Consider the following 26,118-nt stretch of genomic DNA (forward strand, 5'->3'; position numbering starts at 1 on the left):
AACCCGCCAAGCAGCAGGGCCTTCATTTCAATATTGAAATTAGGTAAAATAAATGCAAATCTCCATACCAGCTCCCGCCGGCTGTCCCACGCCGATTTTATGGCTGCTGGCCACAACTTGCACACCTTCGGAATTCCATATGGAGTTCCGAGGCAAGAAACTGGTGAGCAGGGGTTTAATTTTCACTTTGGGATGGGGTGGGGGAAGAAGCGGGACGAACACTTTTTATTGGCTGTGGGAATGGTGGGAAGGGGTTGAAGGGCAAATGTGTTGAGGTTGGCGCGGGGGGCATTCGTGCTGGGACCAAAATAAATTTCCATGAGATCGGACAATAAAAACCATTGTGGGGGTTGGGGAAGGGCCCACATCTTTTCATGTTTTATTTCAATTACCTGTCTTGTTGCAATGCTTTAGAAATTTATATTAACCTGAAGGGCTTGAAGCCCGTTAAAAATGGTGCCAGCGTCTGTCGCTGTTGCCTGGGACGCGGCGGCCACCCCCTCTACGTCATCGGGGGCAGCCACTCTGCCCCCTCCATTTAAATGAGGCCCCGTGCATAATATCGCGAGGGCTGTGCAGCAGCACTTACATGTTGGAAGGCCGCCTCCTTCACAGTGCACCGCCTCTGATAAACTTCAGCCCCCAATATACATAGGGATCATTAAAGTCAGTTTTCAACAATTTAAAATCCTGTTTATATGTTTTTGATTTTTATTTGTGCGTAAAAGAGGAGAAAACCAGCAGGAAAAATTGGGCCTCCAAAAAACTGGAAGTTAATAAAAATATTCTACTTTGGACATTGCAGGGGACATAAAAGATAATACAAGCTAAGTAACACACAATTATTAACAAAGCTCATGAATACTATTTTTATGTGGCTGACTTTCACTTAGCCCAACATAATTTTTTGGAAGTAAAACTGAAGAACCTATATTTATTGTTGCAATTCTGGCTACTTACCTGCTACTATGATGAGACTGGAAAAATTGCTGGAAATTATACACAGTTGTGATCTTGCATTTAGGAAACAATGCGATCTGGCGTAGGCTTTGATTACTGACCTCAACCTGCAGTGGGCCATCAGCGTGATAATTGTGCCAGTGCACTATTCTTGTTCCATACCGACAAGGAATGAAAGGCTGGCATTTGCTACATCACTATGTGAAGACCCAGATCCCCTTAAAAAAGCCTAAATTGCACAGCCTTGAATTTCTGTCCCTGCCAAATACTTTGTCCAGCCATACATATGTATCAAATCCATGATATAAGCGCAAAAAGTAAGCACATAACACACATGCTCATAAGCTACAATGTATACTTGGGACCTGATTTTGGATAAAAAAGAATTAGGGTGGTGGGGGGGGGGGGGGGGGGGGAGGAATTTTGCAAGTTCTGGAGGATTTTTTTTTTAAAAAACACTTTACCATTTAATGTGGCAACTTTAAAGTGGAAATCAATAGAAACATATTTCAATGATTCCTAAAGGCCAAGGATAACCTAGCACTCAGTTTTGTTTAAAGCAAAAAAACCTACCTCATCATATGGGCCGCATAAGATTTGCTGCAGCTACTTCTGAATCGACAAAAAGAGCAATGGGCAGAAGTGGAAAAGTGACTGGCAAATTCTTTAATTTCTGTGTCACACTCAATACATTTGTGAACACTGTATCCAGTCCTGTAAGCAACCGAGAAATATCATAATTAGAGCTAGGATTCCAAAAGTATAAGTTCAGTTATCGAAGAAAATAACTATCCTGCCTTTCTACAATACTCCAATATACCAAATGGAACTTTATGATTCAGAACAAGACAGATCACTAAATTGTCACAATGCCATTATTTGGATGGTGTACTAAGTCAAGACATGACTTGACTATTCAGGTATTTTGGATGGATGTTAAATACCCTGTTGTACTATTTGAAGAACAGGGAGGCTGATCAACCACCACCACACAAATAGGCTGATTAGCCACTCTTCTCATTTTTGTGAGACCTTACAGTGTGCAAAATAGTTGCCACATTTGCTTACATCACTTTTATTTCTCCTTAATGTAATTCACTCTGTGTATTTGAGCGATGACATGAAAAAGTGACATATAAATGCAAGGCTTTAAGACAAAACCTCACTAAAAACACAAACAGAGATCAAATAGATCAGATTTAGGAAGTGAACTCAATCAGGAATTACAGTTTTCAATAAAATCAACATGAAAAATGCCAGCTGACACAATCTAGCTCTGCAGTTATTCTTTTAGCTTTACACATCCTTGTTTATGCATTTTTATTGAGACACTGGAATTAAGATGATATGAAAATAACTTGGCATAGTTTACCTGAAAGGTTGCAGCACAATGTTGAAAGATTTGGTTGTTTTTTTATTCGTTGGACTTTCTTTCTTTCCCTCTAGCTTAAAGTACGGTGCTGGCAGTGACCTTCCTCCAGTATTAACTTGGTTTATAGTTGGTGTGTACAATTTAGTGTTTTCTGTTACTGACGATGAGCACTGGAGTGTACTTGCAGTATTAACTGAAGGCATGGAAGATGATCCCACCTGATAAGGTGTCATGGAAGCTCGAATAGTAACCTGTTAAATTAAGAGACATCAATCAGAAGATTGTAAGAAATGCCCCCACACAAAGAGTTTTTAAAACCATTGATTCTATTGCTTGAACCATTAGGTAACATTGAGACAATTTCTACAGGACTATTGGGCAACTCTCAACCTCCATACATTCGCCCAGGCATGCGCCATGGAGAGGTCACTTCATAGTTGCCTCGCAGCGACTGACACCACTGACCACCTCCAGGTGCTTACCCATTGTCTCTCGAGACAAGGAGGCCAAAGAAGAAGAAGAAATTATAGAAAATATGATTCCTTCAACACGTCACACAAACATTCCCCGAGCTGTCATACTTCCACCAATGAACCAAAGCTCTGAAGGTAAGCTTTTCAAAGTTGTTGCCTGAAGGAAGGCAACCTGTGACAACAGTGCTTTGAATATTCTGCATTTGTTGACATACCAGAATATTACTTTCAGAAAATAATATTTTGGGATACAGTATATGAAAAATTTGAGTGATAACATATGGTAAGTGTAGCATACTTGGGAGGAATAGGTGACTTTGGACCAGTGGGGGTTTTCTTTGCCTGATATCTGGGTCAAAGCAAAGAAAACCCCCACTGGTCCAAAGTCACCTATTCCTCCCAAGCATGCTACACTTACCATATGTTATCGCTCAAATTTTTGCCTTAAATCTGGGTCTGCTGTATTAGTTTGAGCAGCTGTATTAGAAGCCGTCAACATTTTCCCTCTGCACCTCCAGAGACCTGGAGCCCGACATGGCCGCGCCGCCCTTCACGCTTGACATCCGGACAGGAAACTGAGTTTCCCGCCGGCTCCGGAGCAGCGACCTCGCTCCTTCACCTTAAATCTGGCATCGGTATCGTCGAAGGGCAGGAAGACCACATGTCTGTGTTCGGGGAGCTCGTCCACCAGAGCAGCGATGGACGACCCCAAGATACAAAATCCATTTTCCGGCGCCCAGAGGCGACCCCAGGGTTTAGGCGGCTCCTCAACTTCTTACTTTTTAAAACTTTTACTAAACCTGCCTAAATCCAGTTTGCAGCCTTGACTCTGGTTACATGCAGCATTTCACTGCAAACAAGAGCTGATGAAATGTTTTATTACCTGCACCCCCTTCCCCCACCTGCCCGTACCCCCTTCCCAACTCCCCCCTCGCACCCACTTCCCCTGCACCCCCTCGCCTACACCCCAGCAGTACCCTTCCCAGCTCCCCCTCGCACCCCCTTCCCACTGCACCCCTCCCCCTCGCACCCCCTTCCCCCCTCCCCAACCGGCATCCACCAACACCTGAGCAGGGGCCCTAACAACCCCACTGCCTTGTGGGCGTCACGTGAGAGACCAAGGCTAAAAGAGTAAACCCTAACAGAAGCTCCGGAGCAGAACCCCAAAGGCAATCATGTGTCACCTTTGGCATGTTTCCGGCAGTTTCTGCAGGCCTACCGGTGCCAAACGTCGTGCTCTGCACTCCTTTGGACCCCACCAGGAAGGCCAAGGGGGGGGGTTTGATGCTTGGGCAACTCACAACCTCCATACATCCGCCCAGGCATGTGCCATGGAGAGGTCACTCCATAGTTGCCTCACAGCGACCACAACACGGAAGGCAGCAGTTATGGGTTATATGTCCAGCTCAATTGGCGTAGAGATTGGGCGCCACGGGTTGCCTTTGTCGGTGGGAGATGTCATCGCATCTCACTGGACAGCTACTGTCCGCCTCAAACCGGGCAGCCCCCGGTCAGTAAGGTTCTGTCCCACCACAGTCCACCTGCTTCAATGGGTGCTTGGAGCTCAGGGTCATTGCCTGAAAGTGGACTGTAACACCGCACCAAACAGCACAAGAAAAGGAAAGAAGGTACCAGCCCTTCGTTTTGCAAGCTGGATCGTCAGAACTATGTGTCCTGGCCTGTCGGAAGACCTGACACAAATCAACGATTCTCGGAAGACCGCCATCATTAACAACGAGCTCAGTAGAATCAATGTGGACATTGCAGCACTTCAGGAGACATGCCGCCCTGTGAGCGGATCTCTAAGAGAGCAAGACTACACCTTCTTCTGGCAGAGTAGGGATCCTGAAGAACCAAGACAGCATGGAGTGGGCTTCGCCATCAGAAACTCTTTGCTCAGCATGATAGAGCCACCATCAAATGGCTCGTAATGCATACTGTCCATCCGACTGTTCACCGCCTCTGGTACAGTACACCTACTCAGCATCTATGCTCCAACACTCTGCTCCCCACCTGAAGCTAAAGACCAGTTCTACGAGGAACTCCATAATATCATTAGTAGCATCCCCAATACCGAACACCTGTTCCTGCTGGGGGACTTTCATGCCAGGGTTGGGGCCGACCATGACTCATGGCCCTCCTGCCTTGGGCGCTATGGCATTGGAAGGATGAATGAGAATGGACAGAGACTGCTTGAGTTGTGTACCTATCATAACCTCTGCATCACCAACTCGGTCTTTCATACCAAACCCTGTCACCAGGTTTCTTGGAGGCACCCAAGATCACGTCGTTGGCACCAGCTGGACCTCATCATCACAAGGCGAGCCTCTTTAAACAGCGTTCAAATCACACGCAGCTTCCATAGTGCGGACTGCGACACTGACCACTCCCTGGTGTGCAGCAAGGTTAGACTCAAACCAAAGAAGCTGCATCACTCCAAGCAGAAGGGCCGCCCGAACATCAACACAAGTAGAAATTCTCATTCACAGCTGTTATATAAGTTTCTAAATTCACTTGAAAAAGCCCTTCAAAACACTCCTACAGGGGATGCAGAGACCAAGTGGGCCCACACCAGAGGCGCCATCTATGACTCAGCAATGACCACCTATGGCAAACGTGTGAAGCGGAATGCAGACTGGTTTCAATCTCACTTCGAAGAGCTGGAACATGTCATAGCCGCTAAGCGCATTGCACTGCTGAACGACAAGAAAGCCCCCAGCGAGTTAACATCCGTAGCATTTAAAGCAGCCAGGCGCTGCGCAAATGACTGCTGGCAACACCTATGCAGTCATATTCAGTTGGCCTTCGTCACCGGAAACATCAGAGGAATGTATGATGGCAGTAAGTGAGCTTTTGGGCCAACTATCAAGAAGATCGCGCCCCCCCTCAAATCTAAATCAAGGGACAGAATCACTGACCAACGCAAGCAAATGGACCGCTAGGTTGAGCACTACCTGAAACTTACTCCAGGGAAAATTTTGTCACTGAGACTGCCCTCAATGCAGCCCAGTCTCTGCCAGTCATGGATGAGCTGGACGTACAGCCATCAAAATCGGAAATCAGTGATGCCATTGATTCTCTAGCCAGCGGAAAAGCTCCTGGGAAGGACGGCATTACCCCTGAAATAATCAAGAGTGCCAAGCCTGCTATACTCTCAGCACTGTACGAACTGCTTTGCTTGTGCTGGGACGAGGGAGCAGTACCACAGGACATGCGCGATGCCAATATCATCACCCTCTATAAGAACAAGGGTGACCGTGGTGACTGCAACAACTACCATGGAATCTCCCTGCTCAGCATAGTGGAGAAAGACTTCGCTCGAGTTGTTTTAAACAGGCTCCAGAAGCTGGCTGAGCGTGTCTACCCTGAGGCACAGTGTGGCTTTCGAGCACAGAGATCTACCAGTGACATGCTGTTCTCTCTTCGCCAGCTACAGGAGAAATGTCGTGAACAACAGATGCCCCTCTACGTTGCTTTCATTGATCTCACCAAAGCCTTTGACCTCGTCAGCAGACGTGGTCTCTTCAGACTACTAGAAAAGATTGGATGTCCACCAAAGCTACTAAGTATCATCAGCTCATTCCACGACAATATGAAAGGCACTATTCAGCATAGCGGCGCCTCATCAGACCCCTTTCCTATCCTGAGTGGCGTGAAACAGGGCTGTGTTCTCGCACCTGCACTGTTTGGGATCATCTTCTCCCTGCTGCTCTCACATGCATTCAAGTCTTCAGAAGAAGGAATTTTCCTCCACACAAGATCAGGTGACAGGTTGTTCAACCTTGCCCGTCTAACAGCGAAGACCAAAGTATAGCCGTTGAGTACAGAATTGCGCGCAATTCTGGTCGCCACACTACCAGAAGGACGTGGAGGCTTTGGAGAGGGTGCAGAAAAGGTTTACCAGGATGTTGCCTGGTCTGGAGGGCATTAGCTATGAGGAGAGGTTGGATAAACTCGGATTGTTTTCACTGGAACGACAGAGGTGGAGGAGCGACGTGAGAAGAGGTTTACAAAGTTATGAGTGGCATGGACAGAGTGGATAGTCAGAAGCTTTTTCCCAGGGTGAAAGAGTCAGTTACTAGGGGACATAGGTTTAAGGTGAGAGGGGCAAAGTTTAGAGGGGATGTGCGAGGCACGTTCTTTACACAGAGGGTGGTGAGTGCCTGGAACTTGCTGCCGGGGGAGGTGGTGGAAGCAGGTACGATAGCGACAGTTAAGAGGCATCTTGACAAATACATGAATAGGATGGGAATAGAGGGATACAGTCCCCGGAAGGGCAGAAGGTTTTAGTTTAGACAGGCATCAAGATCGGCGCAGGCTTGGAGGGCCGAATGGCTTGTTCCTGTGCTGTACTGCTCTTTGTTCGGAAAGTCCTCATCAGGGAACTCCTCTCTGCTGACGATGCTGCATTAACATCTCACACTGAAGAGTGTCTGCAGAGACTCGTCGACAGGATTGCGGCTGCCTGCAACGAATTTGGCCTAACCATCAGCCTCAAGAAAACGAACATCATGGGACAGGACGTCAGAAATGCTCCATCCATCAATGTCGGCGACCATGCTCTGGAAGTGGTTCAAGAGTTCACCTACCTAGGCTCAACTATCACCAGTAACCTGTCTCTCGATGCAGAACTCAACAAGCGCATGGGAAAGGCTTCCACTGCTATGCCCAGACTGGCCAAGAGAGTGTGGGAAAATGGCGCACTGACACAGAACACAAAAGTCCGAGTGTATCAAGCCTGTTTCCTCAGTACCTTGCTCTACGGCAGCGAGGCCTGGACAACGTATGTCAGCCAAGAGCAACGTCTCAATTCATTCCATCTTCGTTGCCTCCGGAGAATCCTTGGCATCAGGTGGCAGGACCGTATCTCCAACACAGAAGTCCTCGAGGCGGCCAACATCCCCAGCATATACACCCTACTGAGCCAGCGGCGCTTGAGATGGCTTGGCCATGTGAGCTGCATGGAAGACGGCAGGATCCCCAAGGACACATTGTACAGCGAGCTCGTCACTGGTATCAGACCCACCTGCCGTCCATGTCTCTGCTTTAAAGACGTCTGCAAACGCGACATGAAGTCCTGTGACATTGATCACAAGTCGTGGAAGTCAGTTGCCAGCGATTGCCAGAGCTGGCGGGCAGCCATAAAGGCGGGGCTAAAGTGTGGCAAGTCGAAGAGACTTAGCAATTGGCAGGAAAAAAGACAGAATTGCAAGGGGAGAGCCAACTGTGTAACAGCCTCAACAACCAATTTTATCTGTAGCACCTGTGTAAGAGTCTGTCACTCTAGAATTGGCCTTTATAGCCACTCCAGGTGCTGCTTCACAAAACACTGACCATCTCCAGGCGCATACCCATTGTCTCTCGAGACAAGGAGGCCAAAGAAGAAAGATATCCGGGTCAGTTGTAGCCAAATTGAGAGAGATTTGATGGTGGGCACCTTCTTGATGAAACTGAATGGCTTGTCAGGTGACTTCAAGAGGCAGTTAACAGTCAACCAAGTTAGTGTGGGATTGAGTCACATAGACCAGATTGGGTAAGGATGGCATATTTTCTTCCCTAAAGGAAATTAGTGGACTAGTTTGTCAACAAGTACAGAATTATTCAGTCTGACAGTTTCACTGTTTCTGAAATAATCTGGAATTATTTGCAGATTTTTTAAAAACTGAATTCAAATTCTCAAACCACCAAGGTTTTAGTCCAGGTTACTTGTCCAGTAACATAACCATTACATTACTGCACCTGCAGTTTTATCAGGAGGGCTATATAACATTTAGTTATTCTGCCGCTAACGTGCATCTGTATGTAACTTGCATTTTCCTGTGTGACCAGAAGGTCTAACAGGTACATCCCCTGATCGTTTGAGGCAAATTGCTGTTTGGCATATCCTGAGGTCAATTAAAGGGTAATGATTTCTCTGCTAATTGGTGGCTGTCTGTAAATCCGTGAGTCAACCCAAGGTGAAAAACCTTCCTTTCTAAAAAAAAAAATTTAGAAAGATTTTGTATCTGGAACACAACATGAAGTGACAGAAATGCAGTGCATACAAGAGTTCCATTTACAGATTTACTTTTAAATAACAGTGGCATTTACTAACACTTTTATTAGAAATATCAAAGATCCTGCAAAAGACATCATTAAACATATTTCAAATACAATGAGGGTAGCAGCACACAAGGACTGAAAGGGTTTTTAAGAACATCTCCAGCCAAAAAGGTGCATGACCTACTATCAAAGGTTTCATAAATAACACTGCAATCAGCTATTAGGTGTGCAGCACAGCTGCCTCATGTCAATACTACTTTTACTTCTCTCTTTTCCCACATTGGGTAAACAATTCAGTGTCCACTTGAAACCTCTCCACATTGAGTTATCATTCTCAGCAATACCAATGTGTGGGGGCAACATGTGCGATTGAATTTTTAACCCACCTCCCTGCAATGCAACACATAAAGGGTTACATTACTAAAAATAAAAATGTAATCTGCAACTGACTAAAGCACCTCTGCAGTTTCACTTTCACTTAACTTTACTATCCAGATATTTTCATTTCAATTAAAGTATACTTGTGGATGTGTAAAATAGTTAAGGAAGATGAGTACTAGCCCATAGCATTAAAACACAAAGTGACTCCAGACAACGCAGCCAAGTGCCGATGTCATCAGTGCGTTCCCAGCTGCGCATATGCGCGGAACTGTTTCTTCCTGCCAGTATGGTGCTGCGCATGCACTTTAAAACATCATTGAGTGGTGGAACGAGGCCTGCTCCCTGCCACCTTTCCTCAGCCACTCATGCCCCGCCTCAGCCACTCGCTCCTCACCTCGCAGCTTACCCCCGCAGCCAGTCGCTCCCGCCCTTGCTCGTCTCCCCCTGGGCCTTGTCACTTCCCCCTTTGGCCGATCGTTCCTGCCGCGCTGCCCGCAGAAGTGGCAAGGAACGAGCCACCAAAGCAGCAAATCAGAGAACGAGGGGCCGAAGGGGCAACACAGAAGCCAGAGGCCAATAAGAGGGAAGTGGCGAGGCTTGGAGTGAGCGGCCGAGGTAGGGAAGCGGCGAGGGTGGGACCGAGTGGCTGAGGGAAAGCAGCAGCAAGGCGGGGAGCGACTGGCCGAGGGAAGTGGCGGCAAACGGGCGTGGGCAGGAGCGGCGAAGAGAAGCACGATGGCTTCTGAATTATAGTCCAGAATCCATTTGCACTGCTGTAATTGTGCAAGAGAATAAGTCACATGAATCTATTTCCAAAACCAATATGTTCAAATAATTAGCATCATGCAAAGAGTGAATTGAAAGATGCCCTACAATGAGATTATTTGGGTCTGTACTAGCACAGGTACTGTTGGGAGGTGGGATGGAGGCGGCAATTGCAGCCACTGTGAGGATTTAGGTTTAAGATGCGTTTGCTTTTTGTGACAAATTGAGCAGCACCATCTTTATTACTGGCAGCTGCCTGAGAGTTGCAGACAGTGATATTTCAGTGGATGAAGCTGCATTTGTGCATGTGCCAGTCCTGCATCACCTAGTGGTTGCGTTTTCAGCAAACTCAGCCTTAAAAAATCTGACAATAAGCACCATCTTGCATCAATCACTCCCATCAGCACATGAGTTGATGCACAGGGTGACAGCCTCAATAATACAGGTAAAAATATCATGCTGGGGGAAAAAAATACGATTCTCTGCAAGCATTTTAAAAATCAAGGCCCTATTATTGAAAAAGGACTTTCGGGTAAGTTGAACATTAAGATTTTAGCTGCATTTATATGGTACATGGATTAGAGAATTAGAGCAGCAGTAGCCCTTCCTCCTACTCATGTTTCCTTGAGGGAGGGGTGAAAACAATTTATCCTCCCACTTAAAACTCAAGTATTTGTGTAATTAAATAGAAGAACAGGGTATATGATACATATTAAATGTGTTCACTATACATTATAATTAGTGACTGCACTAGTAATCTATGTCTTTACAAATTACAAATCAATTAAATCTGATAAATTTAAAATTGAAAGCTCCATTGAAAACAGCTAACTAGCTACCAAATTGTTAAATAGCTGCAATAACACTCTGAGAAAAGGCAAAATGCATATAAAAAGTGCAGTAACCTGACCTTTGTTCCAGGAGGTAGACCTTCTAACTGCATAGGCTTTCGAAATGTCCTATGGTGTTGCGTTTTGTGATCCACTTTTTCTTTACAGGTCAAGAACTGAAGCTTACACTTGCTGCAACGGTAAACTCCTTTTTTCTGGACAAGAAATAAAAATTTTAAGTAACTTTTTGGAAATTAGAATGATGGGGTATAATTTACTTAATCCACACAGAGCTGATTAGTATAATAAAAATGTGACCAGTGCTTCTAAGGAGAAGATAACTGGATTGTGGCAGGGGATGCTTTTATCCCAAGATCTTTACTTGCGTTTGTGTTTCACATCCTTAGTTTGAACAAAACATTATTCCATCTCTCTTAAACAGCACCATTCCCAGTTCAAAAGGATGAGCAAGCTACTTGCTGTCACAAAAAACTATGTAAAGTGCCAGACTATTATTCTGTGATTCACTGACAGTGGATTGCTATTACACAAGTTGAGTTCACAGCTGCTCAGTTGTATCCTATCATTTCAATACAACCAAGGAGCTGTGAAAACATCATAGTGTTTCAAGGTTTTCCTTTTTGAAGTTAAGGCTGTGTTTCGTTCCCCTATAGCTAACGGGGAAGAAAAGTACAGAGGTGCAATCCTATGCTTACTCAACTCCATCCTGCACATAAACCCATATACATATTACCCTTGACCATGGAAACCTGCGAGTTCTTGCCATTGCTTTTAACATTTTCAAAAAAGCCAACCCGATCACTTTGTTTCCCTAGCATCCATAAGATCTTGCCTATTAAAAACCTGCCGACAATCACTCTCCACATGTCTTCACATTCCTGAATAGATGTGTTGTCTGACATACAATCTTGCTCACTACTAACCCCATCCTCTTGCATGTCAAAATTGTGGAACTCCTAACCTTCCTCAGGCGCTCCTCCTACACTTACCAGACTCTTAAAACTGAAATCTGGCATCATCTAGTGACTATTTTCCAATTTCTCTTTTTTGCTTTTCAACCTAGATAGTGTTCTATCCTTTGGGCCTTGGCTTTTCACCTTGGGTTTAAAAGAAACTCAATGAAATTATTTCCCAGCTAAATGTAGAACTGAAAAGCATAAATTACATGGGGAGAAAAAGCTTAATCATATGCAGGCACTGGCTGTCCTCCACCCTTCCATCTGACTGAAATAACTGCTAATCAAATGCAGCTTTAGAGAAAAACAGTGTTTTACTACATTATATTCTCTCCTATACAGATATTTCAGGTCACAAAATTCTAAGAAAAAGGTTTAATGTTTGCCTCTGATTAAAAAGTTGCTCAATGTATTTATGGCTCCAGATCAATGACACATGATACCCCATCTTCTCAGCAGTTGCTTTGTTATTACATGCTTTGTGCATCCTCCCAAAGATTTTCTTCGAGAAGCTATTGTGTTTTACTTCCACTTTTTATTCTTGTTAACATGCAAGATCAAAATATATTAGTAGAAGCTAATGTAAAAAATGTTTCCCTCCCCCCCCCCCCCACAATTATGATTTGCACTTCGGTATTCAAACAATAAAACAAGCAGCATTTTTGTGAAACTTTGTGTTTAGTCAAGCGATTACGACCTACTTCTCAATGGCACCAAGTTATGAAGTCTAATCAATTCAAGGAAAGCAGATAACTGAACACAGTAGTCTATAAGTGGATTTCTGGTTATGCTGACTGTTCAAGTTGTTCAGCTATGAGCCACAAATAGATTTCTCCACTGGCAGTGACAAACTGAGATGTTCAATAAACCTAACAACGAATGTCAAAAACAACAATAATGCTGTAACTGGTCAGTGACCTACCTTTTCCTTTATGGTAAATGCAAGACTTTCTCTCATATCTACCACTTTCTCATGCATTTCAAAATCTAATGAAAATATAGCATTTTTCCTGAGCTAATTCACTCAACTGACACTAATCACAGAAGTCCTACTATCCCAGGTAGTCTGCAAGTAAAAATAACTATAACCAGATAGTTAATTATCCATCTGCAGTATTATCGCAGAAAGCCATGATGAAATTAGAAATAAAATTCAACGCACATCAAACTAATACCGTACCTGATGCCTCATGTAATGCTGAACATAAGCATTTCCACTTTTAATGACCTTAAGGCAAAAAGGGCAGAGCAACTGCTTGGTATTTTCATGAACGATGCGGAAATGGTTATCAACATCTGAATACACTGATGACCGGTAGTTGCATACCTAGAAGGGGAAAAGCCGGGGAAAAAGTTGTAATTTTTCACAAAAGCTTTTTAAACAAATCTTTGTTTACAAATAGCAATTGAAAAATTACCTGACAAACATATGGCATTTCCCCTGGTTTATGATTGTCTTTCATATGCTGTAGAAGTACTTGTTCAGATTCATAGGACAACTCACAAATTTTGCAAATTGCTGGAAAGCAACCAAAGAATAAGGTTACAACAAACTGTGCAAGATTTGCTTCTGCAGATGTTTTCCATCTTATAAGTTTTGCTGTAATCAAAAAAAATCAAGGTAGTTTGCACTACCCAGTTTCGTTCCGCATGTTGTTTAACAAGGGGAAAAGGAACAAACTAATTATTTTCTAAATATTATCAATGTCATGCACTTTCCTGGAAGTTGAAACATTCTCTTCTGCTCCAGCATTTTATGAATAAAGTTAAGATACCTGACCTCTTGACATAAGAGGGGGGAAAATCTGGGCAAGCAGCATTGTTAATCACATTAAGCATAAACTATTTCTGACAACTGATTTTTACTTCTGGTCTTACTCTGCCTTTTCATAGGGACGTTTTTATTTTCAAAAATAGTTAAATGCCTTACAACTACTTTTTCTTTACAAAATCAAAATTTGGTCTGGAATAATGTTATGATTTCAGTACTCTAGCTGTACCATGCTTAGATTTAGAGTCATCAAGTTATACAGCACAGAAACAGGCCCTTCGGCCCATCGTGTCTGTGCCATCAAGCACCTAACTATTCTAATCCCATTTCCCAGCACTTGGTCCGTAGCCTTGTATGCTGTAGCGTTTCAAGTGCTCATCTAAATACTACTTAAATGTTGTGAGGGTTCCTGCTTCTACCACCCCTTCAGGCAGTGTATTCCAGATTCCAATCACCCTCTGGGTGAAAATTTTTTCCTCAAATCCCCTCTAAACCTCCTGCCCCTCACCTTAAATCTATGCCCCCTGGTTATTGATCCCTCTGCTAAGGGGAAAGTCTCTTCCTATCTAACCTATCAATGCCCCTCATAATTTTGTATACCTCAATCATGTCTCCCCTCATCCTTCTCTGTTCTAAGGAAAACAACCCTAGCCTTTTCAGTCGCTCTTCATAGCTGAAATGCTCCAGCCCAGGCAACATCCTAGCGAATCTCCTCTGCACTCCCTCCAGTGCAATCACATCCTTCCTATAGTGTGGTTCCCAGAACTGTACACAGTACTCCAGCTGTGGCCTAACTAGCGTTTTATACAGCTCCATCATAACTTCCCTGCTCTTATATTCTATGCCTCGGCTAATAAAGGCAAGTATCCCATATGCCTTCCTAACCACCTTATCTCCCTGTGCTGCTGCCATCAGTGATCTATGGACAAGTACACCAAGGTCCCTCTTCCCTCTGACCTTCTGTACTTCCAAGGGTCCTACCATCCATTGTATATTCCCTTGCCTTGTTAGTCCTCCCAAAATGTATCCCCTTACACTTCTTAGGATTAAATTCCATTTGCCACAGCTCCACCCATCGTACCAGCCCATTGAAATCATCCTGTAATCTAAGGCTTTCCTCCTCACTATTTACGACACCACCAATTTTCGTGTCATCTGCAAACTTACTGATCATACCTCCTATATTCACGTCTATATCATTAATGTACGCTACAAGCTTGGCCATGTGAGCCGCATGGAAGATGGCAGGATCCCCAAAGACACACTGTACAGCGAGCCATCGGCCATCCACGACTCCACTTTAAAGACGTCTGCAAACGAGACATGAAATCCTGTGACATTGATCACAAGTCGTGGGAGTCAGTTGCCAGCGTTCGCCAGAGCTGGCGGGCAGCCATAAAGACAGGGCTAAAATGTGGAAAGTCGAAGAGACTTAGTAGTTGGCAGGCAAAAAGACAGAGGCGCAAGGGGAGAGCCAACTGTGCAACAGCCCCGACAAACAAATTTCTCTGCAGCACCTGTGGAAGAGCCTGTCACTCTAGAATTGGCCTTTATAGCCACTCCAGGCGCTGCTTCACAAACCACTGACCACCTCCAGGCGCGTATCCATTGTCTCTCGAGATAAGGAGGCCCAAAAAAGAACACTACAAACAGCAAGGGTTCTAGCACCGATCCCTGTGATACACCACTGGTCACAGGCTTCCACTCGCAAAAACAACCCTCGACCATTACCATCTGGTTCCTGCCACTAAACCAATTTTGGATCCAATTTGTCAAATTGAACCTCATCAAAAGCCTTACTGAAGTCCATGTAAACTACAGCAACTGCTTTACCCTCATCTACACATCTAGTCACCTCCTCGAAAAATTCAATCAAGCTAGTTAGACACGATCTCCCCAACAAAGCCGTGCTGACCATCCCCTGCCTCTCCAAGTGGAGATTAATTCTGTCCCTCAGAATTTTTCCAACAGTTTCCCTACCACTGATGTTAGACTCACCAGACTGTAATTACCTGATCTATCCCTGCTACCCTTCTTGAATAATGGTACCACATTCGCTGTCCTCCAGTCCTCTGACACCTCTTCCATGGCCAGAGAGGATCTGAAAATTTACATTAGAGCCCCTGCTATCACCTCCCTTGCTTCACATAACAGCCTGGGATACATCTCATCTGGGCCTGGGGATTTATCCACTTTTAAGCCCCCTAAAACATCTAATACTTCCTCCCTTTCAATGTTAATATTTTCAAGTATATCGCAATCCTCCTCCCTGATCTCTACACCTACATCGTCGTTCTCCACAGTGAAAACAGATGAAAAGTAATCATTTAAAACCTCACCTGTGTCCTCCGGCTCCACACACAGATTGCCACTTTGGTCCCTACGCTTTCCCTGGTTATCCTCTTGCCCTTAATATACTTATAAAATGCCTTAGGATTTTCCTTTATCTTGCCCACCAGTGTTTTTTCATGTCCCCTCTTCCCTCTCCTAATTACTTTTTTTAAGTGTCCCCCCTACATTTTCTATACTCCTCTAATGCCTCTGCTGTTTTCAGCAGGCCGAATCTGCCATAAGCCTCCTTTTTTTTCCTGATCCAATACTCTATATCCTTTGACATCCAGGGTTCCCTGGACTTGATGGTCCTATCCCTTCACCTTAACTATTTCCTCTTTGAATGACTCCCACTGGCTTGATGTAGACTTTCCTACAAGTAGCTGCTCCCAGTCCACTTTGGCCAGATCCTATTTTATCAAATTGAAATCGGCCTTCCCCCAATTCAGTACCTTTATTTCTAGCCCGTCTTTGTCCTTTTCCATAACTACCTTAACTCTTACACTGTTATGGTCACTATCCCCGAAATGCTCCCCCACTGATACTTCGACCACTTGTCCAGCTTCATTCCCTAGGATTAGGTCCAGTACTGCCCCTTCTCTTGTAGGACTTTCTACGTACTGGCTCAAAAAGCTCTCCTGTATGCATTTTAAGAATTCCTCCCCCTTTAAGCCTTTTGCACCAAGACTATCCCAGTTGATATTAGGTAAGTTGAAATCCCCTACTATTATTACCATATTATTTTTACACCTCTCTGAGATTTGCCTACATATCTGTTCCTCTATCTCTCCCTGACTGCTTGGAGGCCTGTATTACATGCCCAGCTAAGTGATTGCCCCCTTTTGTTCTTAGGTTCCTCAAATGAGGTCATATGGGTAGAACCTAAGAGATCATCCCTCCTTACTGCAGTAATTGACTCCTTGATCAACAGTGCAATGCCACCTCCTCTTTTATCCCCTCCCCTATCACGCCTGAAGATTCTATACCCTGGAGTATTGAGTTGCCAGTCCTACCCCGCCCTCAGCCATGTCTCTGTGATAGCAATATCATAATCCCATGTGCTAATCAATGTCCTCAATTCATCTGCCTTATTAGTAAGACTCCTTGCATTAAAGTAAATGTAATTCAGCGTTGCATTTTTCACTTGTGCCTTAACAGGTCTATATTTGCTCTGCCTTCCAGACGGACTCAGTTTTTCTTCTATATTTGGCTGTGCCTCACCCCCTACTGTTCCTCCACTCTGTATCCCATCCCCCTGCCAAATTAACTTAACCCCCCCCCTCCCCCCACCACCACTAGCAAACCTCCCAGCAAGGATGTTAGTCCCGTTCCGCTTCAGGTGCAACCCGTCCAACTTGTCCCAGGTCCCACCTTTGCCAGAAACAGACCCAGTGATCCAGAAACCGAAAGCCCTCCCTCTTGCACCATCTCCTCAACCACGCATTTATCTGCTCTATCCTCCTATTCCTATACTTGCTAGCATGTGGCACAGGGAGTAATCCAGAGATTACAACCTTTGAGGTCCTGCTTTTTAATCTGCTACCTAGCTCCCTAAATTCTTGTTGCAGGACCTCATCCCTCTTTCTACCTATGCCATTGGTACCAATGTGCATCACGGCCTCTGACTGCTCCCCCTCCCCCTTCAGAATGTCCTGCAGCCGCTCCGAGACATCCTTGACCCTAGCACCAGGGAGGCAACAAACCATCCTGAAGTCTCATTTGCGGCCACAGAAACACCTATCTGCATCCCTTACGATCGAATCCCCTATCATTATAGCTCTTCCATCCCTTTTCCTCCCCTGCTGTGCAGCAGAGCCCTCCGTGATGCCACAAACTTGGCTGTTGCGGCTTTCCCCAAGGAGGTCACCGCCCCCACCACCACCCACCCCCCCCCACCCAAACAGTATCCAAAGCGGTATAGCTGTTTGAAGGGGGGGGGGGGGGGGTGGGGTGTGGCCACAGGGGACTCCTACACTACCTGCCTGTGCCTACTACCCCGCCTGGTGGTCACCCATCCCTTTTCTGCCTGTGCAGCCATTACCTGCGGTGTGACCACCTTGCTAAACGTGCTATCCACGATGTTCTCAGCATCGTGGATACTCCACAATGAATCCTCGCGCAGCTCCAGCTCTGCAATGCGGGTAGCCAGTAGCTGCAGATGGATACACTTCCTGCACACATGGTAACCAGGGACACATAGCGCAGGAGGGGCATATCACAGGGCTGAGCTCTCCTGCCATGACTTACCCTTAGATTAATTAGTTACTCCCTTAATTAAAAAATACTAGTTACGCTAGGGGCCTTATTCTACCCACTACAATCTAAAGTCCTTAATAAGTTGCACTGAATTTGAATGCTATTTTCTTTTGCATTTCCCACAATGTTTTCTGATCAGATTTGTTTGATTCATCCTTGATTCCCCACAATTTATTTCTCCAGTAAATTTCTTAATGTTTCCTATAACATTACATCTTGTAGTTTTTGCTCATTTAGTGTGACAAATGGCTTATCGACACTAAACTTTACCTTTCTTTATAATCCCCTTCCTCTAACCATACCTGATTTATACTAAACTCAGTTATATCAATGCAGACATAGTTCCCAATACACAAGGTCAGATTAAGTGGAAGTGTTCATGCAGCTGACTCTCTGCAGTCAAATTTACATTTTGCAAAACACTATCAACTGCACACATCCTGACGTGGAAGAATAAATTGAGCAGTAAATCCATTACCTTACACTGCCTTTGAAATCAGTCTCTGCATGAACCCTACCTCTGAAAGGGGTTTACTTTAGAAGAATTAATTTAAACCAGAGAAACTGCACCATTTATATAGTTAGCTGGAGTTAAGATCTTGGCAGATATCAGTGGATTCCAATCTAACCTCCACTTAACACTTAATAAAACTATGTATATATCCCCCTTAGTGCTACCAATGTTCTTAACTAACACTTTACTGATTAGTGGCACTATTATAGTAGTAGAGAAGTAGAGTGGGCTGGAACATCATCCTTTCACTTCTGGGACTTGCATTTGAATTTAGAAGAATCTGTTAAGATGAAAATCTACCTTCTCTGCTGACTGAAAGGGTCCATGAAAGCAGTTTAGGAAGCCTCAACCAAGTTCTTGGTGTGATTTGGCCCACAAGACAAATCTGCCCATTAATTTAGCATGTCTCACTCAGCAAGGTGTGTGAAAGGAAAATACTCATGCTGGTGCAGCAAGTTAAAGATGAAGGAACATTCTGGAGCACAGCAAGGAAAATTCAATGCTAGCACCGGATGTTCGAAGTCGAGGTGTTCAACCTTGTCCGATTCACATGCCTCACCTTGAGAAACATAGTGGCACTAATTACATTGCTGTGAAGCTTTGTTAAGAATGCTAAGTTACAAATAACTTTCTATTTCATCTTGGTTAAACCTCCAGATAATAGAAATAAAGTTAGTGTTAACGAAACATGGCTTGACACAAACAGATTAATAGGACTAGTTCAGTGCACAGTTAATTTAGCCATATTATTCCAGCATCACATTTGCGCCTGTTTGGAGGAAAAACAATATATGAGAAAAGCTCAAATTACTTCTAAAATTGCTTCAAATAATAGCAAAAATGACTTTTTATCTTTACACTTTATAGCAAATCTAACTGTACAGGAACTATTTGCAAAAATATTGGGCAAGAAGCAAAGAATGAACAATTAAACTGGATGAGTAAGAGAACAAAATATAGGAACATGGAACTAAGAATAGGCCATTCAGCCCCTCAAGCCTTATCTGCCATTTAACTGGATCATGGCTGATCTCTATCTCAAACCTATTTACCTGCCTTTGTTCCATATCCCTTGATGTCCCTACCTAAGAAAAACTATCCCTTCAAAGACTTACAGTGCATTTCAATAATATTCTATTTAATAGTGATTTATAATGCTTCTGACTAAAGTGTCCTACAGCATCACATTAAATGCAGTACATCAAATGTCAAGGAATAAAAACAAAAAATGCTGGAAATACTCAGCAGGTCTGGCAGCATCTGTGGAGAGAGAAGCAGAGTTAACGTTTCAGGTCAGTGACTCATCAGAAGTCATGAATGAAGAGTCACTGACCTGAAACGTTAACTCTGCTTCTCTCTCCACAGATGCTGCCAGACCTGCTATTTCCAGCATTTTTTATTTTTATTTCAGATTTCCAGCATCTGCAGTATTTTGCTTTTATCGAATGTCAAGGAACCAGTTAGCCGCTTCAGAAAAGATTTTAAGCTTCAGAATTCTGTTGTACAAGTAAAGCTGTTCCATGGGAATCACAAAAATAATTCTGGTTATTTAAAGACTGAAAGAGGAAAAGGTGCAATGGCTGTGACATAAATACAATCGGGGTTCTATTTTACTGATATACAGAAATCTTAATTGAAAAGTATAAAATTTTCAGAGGGTTTGATAGGGCAGACACTGAGAAACTGTTTCCCCTGACTGGAGAATCTAGAATTAGGAATTAGCATCAGGATAAAGGGTTGGTCTTTTAGGACTGGGATGCAAAATGTCTCCACTTTGAAATTCTCTATCCCAGACAGCTGAATCAATGAATATATTCATGACTGAATTTTGGCCACTAAAGGAATCAAAGTATGTGGGGTAGGATGGAAAGGTGGAGTTGATGCAGTAGTTCAGCCATAATCTTACTGAATGGGAAGCAGGCTCAAGGGACCATTTGGCCTACTCCTGTTGCTATTTCTCATATTCTGCATCTTAAAATAATTATTCTAAACTCTACACCATTCCTATTAAAAAAAAAATGACTGGCAAAACTTCTGCACAACACACTGGCCAAGTTTTAAAAAGTTTTTAGTGCAACTTCATTAAAAAAGGATTAGTATATTTTAGTGAAATATTTTTAATTGATCTACTAATGAAGATCTATTCACATTTCCATGTCTTGGAAAATGTTTCCTATATTAAATACTAAATTGCCTATACGTCGTACATCCCTGGAACTATTTGGGAATATGGTGCAGATTACAAAAATACTCGACAAGTTGTGGACTGGCCAGCTGGATAGCCTCTGTAAGAACAACAGGAAAAAGTAGAAGGGAACCTTTAATTGTGAACCAGTTGTTACAACCGAGGCTGGAGGAGTGCACTCGCTGTCTTTTCTAGTTCCACTTCTCCACAGGTCACAACATATATTTAAATCTTTACCCAGTTAACGATACAGCCAATCATATACTTTTTAAAAAAAAAATCCAGAATAAAATACATCAACTAGGTTTCTTTAATAAACAACAAAATAATCAGTTTATTATGAAACAAGACTTAACCAGTAACGAAGCAAAGCATTTAACACAGATTGAAATATGAAAGCTCCCTTTTTAAATTCCCCAATTATGCTCACACATACTGGAAAAAAGTTTAGAAATTCTCTCTGCAGAGGTCTGTTACAAAAAAAAACAACCTATTTTGGCCAAATACTTGCTAATTCTTGTTGAAAGAAAGATATGGAAGGATATCAATTGTCCCTTTTTTGGTCTGGCATCCGGGCATATGGAAGCTGGTCACTGGGATCGTTTCAGAAGCAGTCTGTTCTGGAGATGTCGAGAATTATTCTAGTAGGCTTTCCAGGAGAAAAGTGGCATCAGGGTTTTCCGCCAGCACACACCTGAATCACAGGATTTTTTTCTAGCCTCTCGGGAGCTATGCAGCACCAGGAATTTTAGCTCTCCCACAGTGGATCATTGCAGGATTTCTTCAAAGAGGTAGAGAAAAAGATGAGCTGGGTGGTTCTGTCTTCAAACAGTTCACACCCAACTAAACTGAAAACAATGTCCAAACCCCAGAGAGTCGACTTCCTGCCCTCCATAAACCTTGACATGTGGCTTCTCTGTAACCATTTTCCCCCAGGTTACAAAGGGTTCTGTTGTTTACTGAGCCCAAAGCACACAATTTCAGCATGGGTGGTTCTTCAAACAACAGTTCAAGTGTCCTTTCGGTGAACTTGGGAAAAATAAAATCTATGGAATGTTTTCAGTTTTAACACAAGTCCTCAAAAAAATAAATTTAAAAAAATGGAAGCACTTTCATAACAGTTTTAACATTTTCTCCATGCGCCCTTTCCAGTTATCTAATACTAATGTCCACCCTCCCACAATATAAACAACTCTCAGATCCCAGGCAGTTTGAAGTGGTTCATTAAAGTCACTCCACTACTTAGCTAACCTTGCAATCTCCACCAAGTCAAGAAAAAAAAAATTAAAATACTGGATAAATATTGCTTTAAAAAAGTTATTTTTCAATTCTATACATGAATTGGCCCAGTCACAAGGATTAAACAAAACCTAGCACACTTAACATTTTATTTGGAACTGAATCCATGGTTGGATGACCCGGAGTAAAACGGTGCCTGCTTGCAGGACGTGAAGATTCAAAAACATTATTTACCACAGACCTAAAGTAGCATTTGGATATGTCCAAGCATTAAAATTAGGCAAAAATTTTAATTCTTCACTTCTCCCAATGGTGAAACTAGCAAAATATGAAGTTCGCCCAAACAAACCCACTAGCAAACCTCATAAGTAAATCATCTCAGTTCATCAATTTTATTAGTGTACATCTCTGCTTTAGAAAATAAATTCTCCACAGCTATTATGAAATGTTTCACATTCATTTCTTAAGAATTGGGGGAAGGAGGAAGAGGGGAGAAAAAGAGTGATAGAAAGAGAAACTCTTATCCCAAAGACTTAGTAATTGATTCACATTACAGAAATATGCTAGATGATATTGTTGCACGTTCTACCTGATATGAGCTCAGCTAAACTCACTGAGCAAATTTTGTCAAGTATTATACAATTGTATAGATGTTGAGTCAAGAATGATGTGCCTCAGATGAGGAAGAGATAAACTGGCAGGGCCATCTCATTCTGCAGAACTGTGTTGATTAACCATGTACAGTAGCTCACATGCTGGGAAGGTAACATGACAATGAGCCACCAATGTACAGCCTTAAAAGAAAATAAATCAAGAAGTATATTGAAAGAATGCCCTTCAGTACTGCCAAGAATAATAAAGTGAAAACTCAATTTAAAAAAAGAACAAGACAGCTATTATACATATATAAATCATTTTGCTTGGGTGAAGTATAATTCCACTGGATGGTGAAAACAAATATCACAGATAATAGACTAGATAAAGCAGGACAATAAAAATTTTGAAACCACTTTCTGGCAAGAAAACTGCTCTATTTCATTCAGTGCTGTACAGGAAAAAAAAATCTGCCATATAAAGGATGAATTTATACTGGTTATCCAAACGTGCAAGATCCTGTGGGCAACCTCTGCATTTGAGAGAGATTGGCACAGATTATACATCTAAGAACCAAAAACAAGAATAGCTGAGTGAGAGAGAAAGAAATACCACATTTAAGGAAGCACATGGATCATTTTCAATTAATGGGAATGTCAGTACCTTCTGCAGTTACAGGTGCCTAGACTTAGACTTGTGAAGGACCTGCCAATTCTTGCCTGAACATGACCACAATGGATTCTTGTCCAGGGTTCTCTCCAGCTTTGGATTGATGTAGGATTTCACGCTTAAGAAATATCAAGTTTCAAGGCAGGATGTCCAAGACACAGGTAGAAACCTTGTTATTCAATGGTTTTAAACATAAAGCAGCATAAAATCTTAGTGAAATATGTTACATATTTTATCGAACTCACAATCGTAATGAAGTGTTGGCAAGCAACTTTGCCGTTTAAAAGCATACAAAAGGTATCAAAACACTTACTTGTTGACTCATATGGACTGTGAGCAGTTTCAATGTGGCACTGTAGCTGGAAAGGTGTGGGGAACTGACGATGACAGTGCTGACAGGTGGTGTGGTTTTCCCAGCTCTCACTGCTCTGCTTCTCTAGTTCCATGTGGTGCTTCATGTGGTTCATAAACCTAACAATGAGGAAGCAGCTAATAAAACACTTATTTCTAAGGTGTGGCTTTAAACATTGCATTACAAGGATAAATAAACTGTGTAACTAAAAACCAGAGACTAAGTTTGACTTTGTAAAATGCACAGAACACTTTTACATGCAGTTTTACATTTCCAAATTGTAACTAACAAAATTAAGACAAAATTAGGTCCACATAATCATTCATTTTATTTTACAATTTATCATCTTTGTTCTGAAACATAAAATTAAGTTCAGAGAGGCTCTACTCTGAACACAAAGCCTTGCTAGATGAAAGAAAACAGAACAAGGAAATAAAACAGAAAATGCTGGAAACACTCAACAAGACTGGCAGCATCAGTGGAGAGAGAAACAGCAAACCTGCCAGCTTGATGATCTTTCAGAGATAGATGAATAGGATAGACGCAGATTGTTTCCGCTGGTCAGGGAATCTAAAACATGGGGGCACAGTCTCAGGATAAGGGGCCGATCATTTAAAACTGAGATGAGGAGAAATTACTTCACTCAAAAGGTTGTGAATCTTTGGAATTCTCTACCCCAGAGGTTTTTGAATGCTCATCGTAGAATAAATGTAAGGCTGGGATAGACAAGATTTCTGGTCTCTCAGGGAACCAAGGGATATGGCGGGTAGGCGGGAAAGTGGAGTTGAAGCCTAAGAGCAGCCATGATCGTATTGAATGGCAGAGCAGGCTCGATGGGCCAAATGATCTACTCCTGCTCTTGTGATCAGAACATGTTTGTTTCCTTCTCCAGAGAAGCTGCCAGACCAGAATATTTTCAGCATTTTCTGTTTTTATTTCCAACTTCCAGCATTGGCAGGATTATGCTTTTAGTGACAGAGCACAGAATCAGTTCACAGTCTTATAACCTAAATTTCGATGATTTTTGTGACATGCTGAATTTATCCTGTATTTTATATTTTAAGTCACATGCTCAGTGAATACAAAAAAATACGCTAACTAAACTCACTGCGAATAACTAACAATTCATATGAAAAAAAAACAAAATTTTGAAGTGACACATAGGGCTGGACTTTTGCTGGAAGCAGGGCACCCAGCGTTGGGCTGAAAAGGCTGGGGTGGGGAACCCCACCTCTGCCTGATCGCTCCCCCACCCACCCCGGAGCGATCCTCCAGTCTTTTTCAATCAAAGTTTTAGGAGGCGAGATCCCTGTTCCTTTAAAGGGATGGGGACCACGCCTCCAGGAGCTGCTGGCCAATCAGAGGGCTGGCAGCTCAACAGTATTGGCAGCACCAATGGGAGTAGTGGCCACTGCCGATATTGCAGAGGCTTTGGACCCACAGCCAGCAGTCAAACCCCAGAAAATAGGTTGGCGAGGCAGGGTCACCCAGGCCAGTCTAGAAGGCCCCGGTGAGGGGGTTGGGAGTCGGTCATGCGTGGGGTGGTTCCCAGGGGGTAAAGTTGTCCCGGTGGGGGTCCTCCATGGGCAACAAACTGCTCACGAAGGAAGGACAACCCTCCAAGGAGGGTGCTTCATTTTACAAGGCGTCAGCCCCACACAGCAGAGGCCTCAATTGGCATATGAGTGGAAGGCCATTATTGGCTATCCTGCCCCCAGGAAGATCGTTGGGAGAAGAGCCCTCCACCCTGCCGTGATACTCTGTGGCCCCACCCCCGCGGGCCTCACAAAATTCCAGCCATAACGTTTCTTTGTTGCACGAATCCAGATCACGATGGCCCCAATATTTACTGAGGTGGGATTTTACATTGGGAGGTGGAGGAGTTTTGGCCAGAAAATAAATCTGCATGTATTTTTTGAAAAATAGGCTCCTTGCTCACAAACCAGCCCGACTGACAGATTTGGCTCGCTGCTGGGCAGGCAATGCTCCAGAAAAGGCCACAGCCAGGTGCAGTTAAATTCCTACTAATCGGGATACAGTGGATTCGGATGGTCACGGGGTGATGCTGGGGTGGTCAAAGACAGATCAGGGCAGAGATGGGGCGGGAGGTGGAGGTGGGGAACAGGTTTGCTTGGTGGGCTAGGGGGAAACACTCCTGCTCCTCCTAGCCAATAAGGAGTGCTGGTGAAGCACTTAACTCTTCCATGCAGCAATCCTCACCTCCATTTATCTGCCCGGTTTCTTCAGGTCCGGAAAGTGCAGCCAACCAGCACTACAGCTGGGAGAGAGGTAATATCTGAGGCATGCAGCCTCATTAGAACATTGAAGTTAGGGACCCACCTCCTAGAAGTGTGTTGGTTGCCCTCTCCCCGCTCCGCCTTCATTAAAACTGGTAGTAGGCGGGTCG

General features: G+C 43.5%; 1 protein-coding gene across 6 annotated transcripts in view; it reads right to left on the reverse strand.

Moving 5' to 3' along the window:
• znf280d (zinc finger protein 280D) overlaps positions 1-26,118 on the reverse strand; it is a 114,295-nt gene that overhangs the window by 24,478 nt on the left and 63,699 nt on the right. For all 6 annotated transcript variants that reach the window (XM_068017855.1, XM_068017852.1, XM_068017851.1 and 3 more), the window contains 6 exons: positions 23,673-23,830; positions 13,219-13,319; positions 12,981-13,127; positions 10,904-11,038; positions 2,333-2,583; positions 1,534-1,674 (listed from right to left, as the gene is read on the reverse strand). In XM_068017855.1, coding sequence (XP_067873956.1) covers positions 1,534-1,674; positions 2,333-2,583; positions 10,904-11,038; positions 12,981-13,127; positions 13,219-13,319; positions 23,673-23,830 — 933 coding nt within the window. The remainder of the gene's footprint in view (positions 1-1,533; positions 1,675-2,332; positions 2,584-10,903; positions 11,039-12,980; positions 13,128-13,218; positions 13,320-23,672; positions 23,831-26,118) is intronic.

This window comes from Heterodontus francisci, chromosome 38 (genome assembly GCF_036365525.1).
Source record: "Heterodontus francisci isolate sHetFra1 chromosome 38, sHetFra1.hap1, whole genome shotgun sequence".
Taxonomy (NCBI): Eukaryota; Metazoa; Chordata; class Chondrichthyes; order Heterodontiformes; family Heterodontidae; genus Heterodontus; species Heterodontus francisci.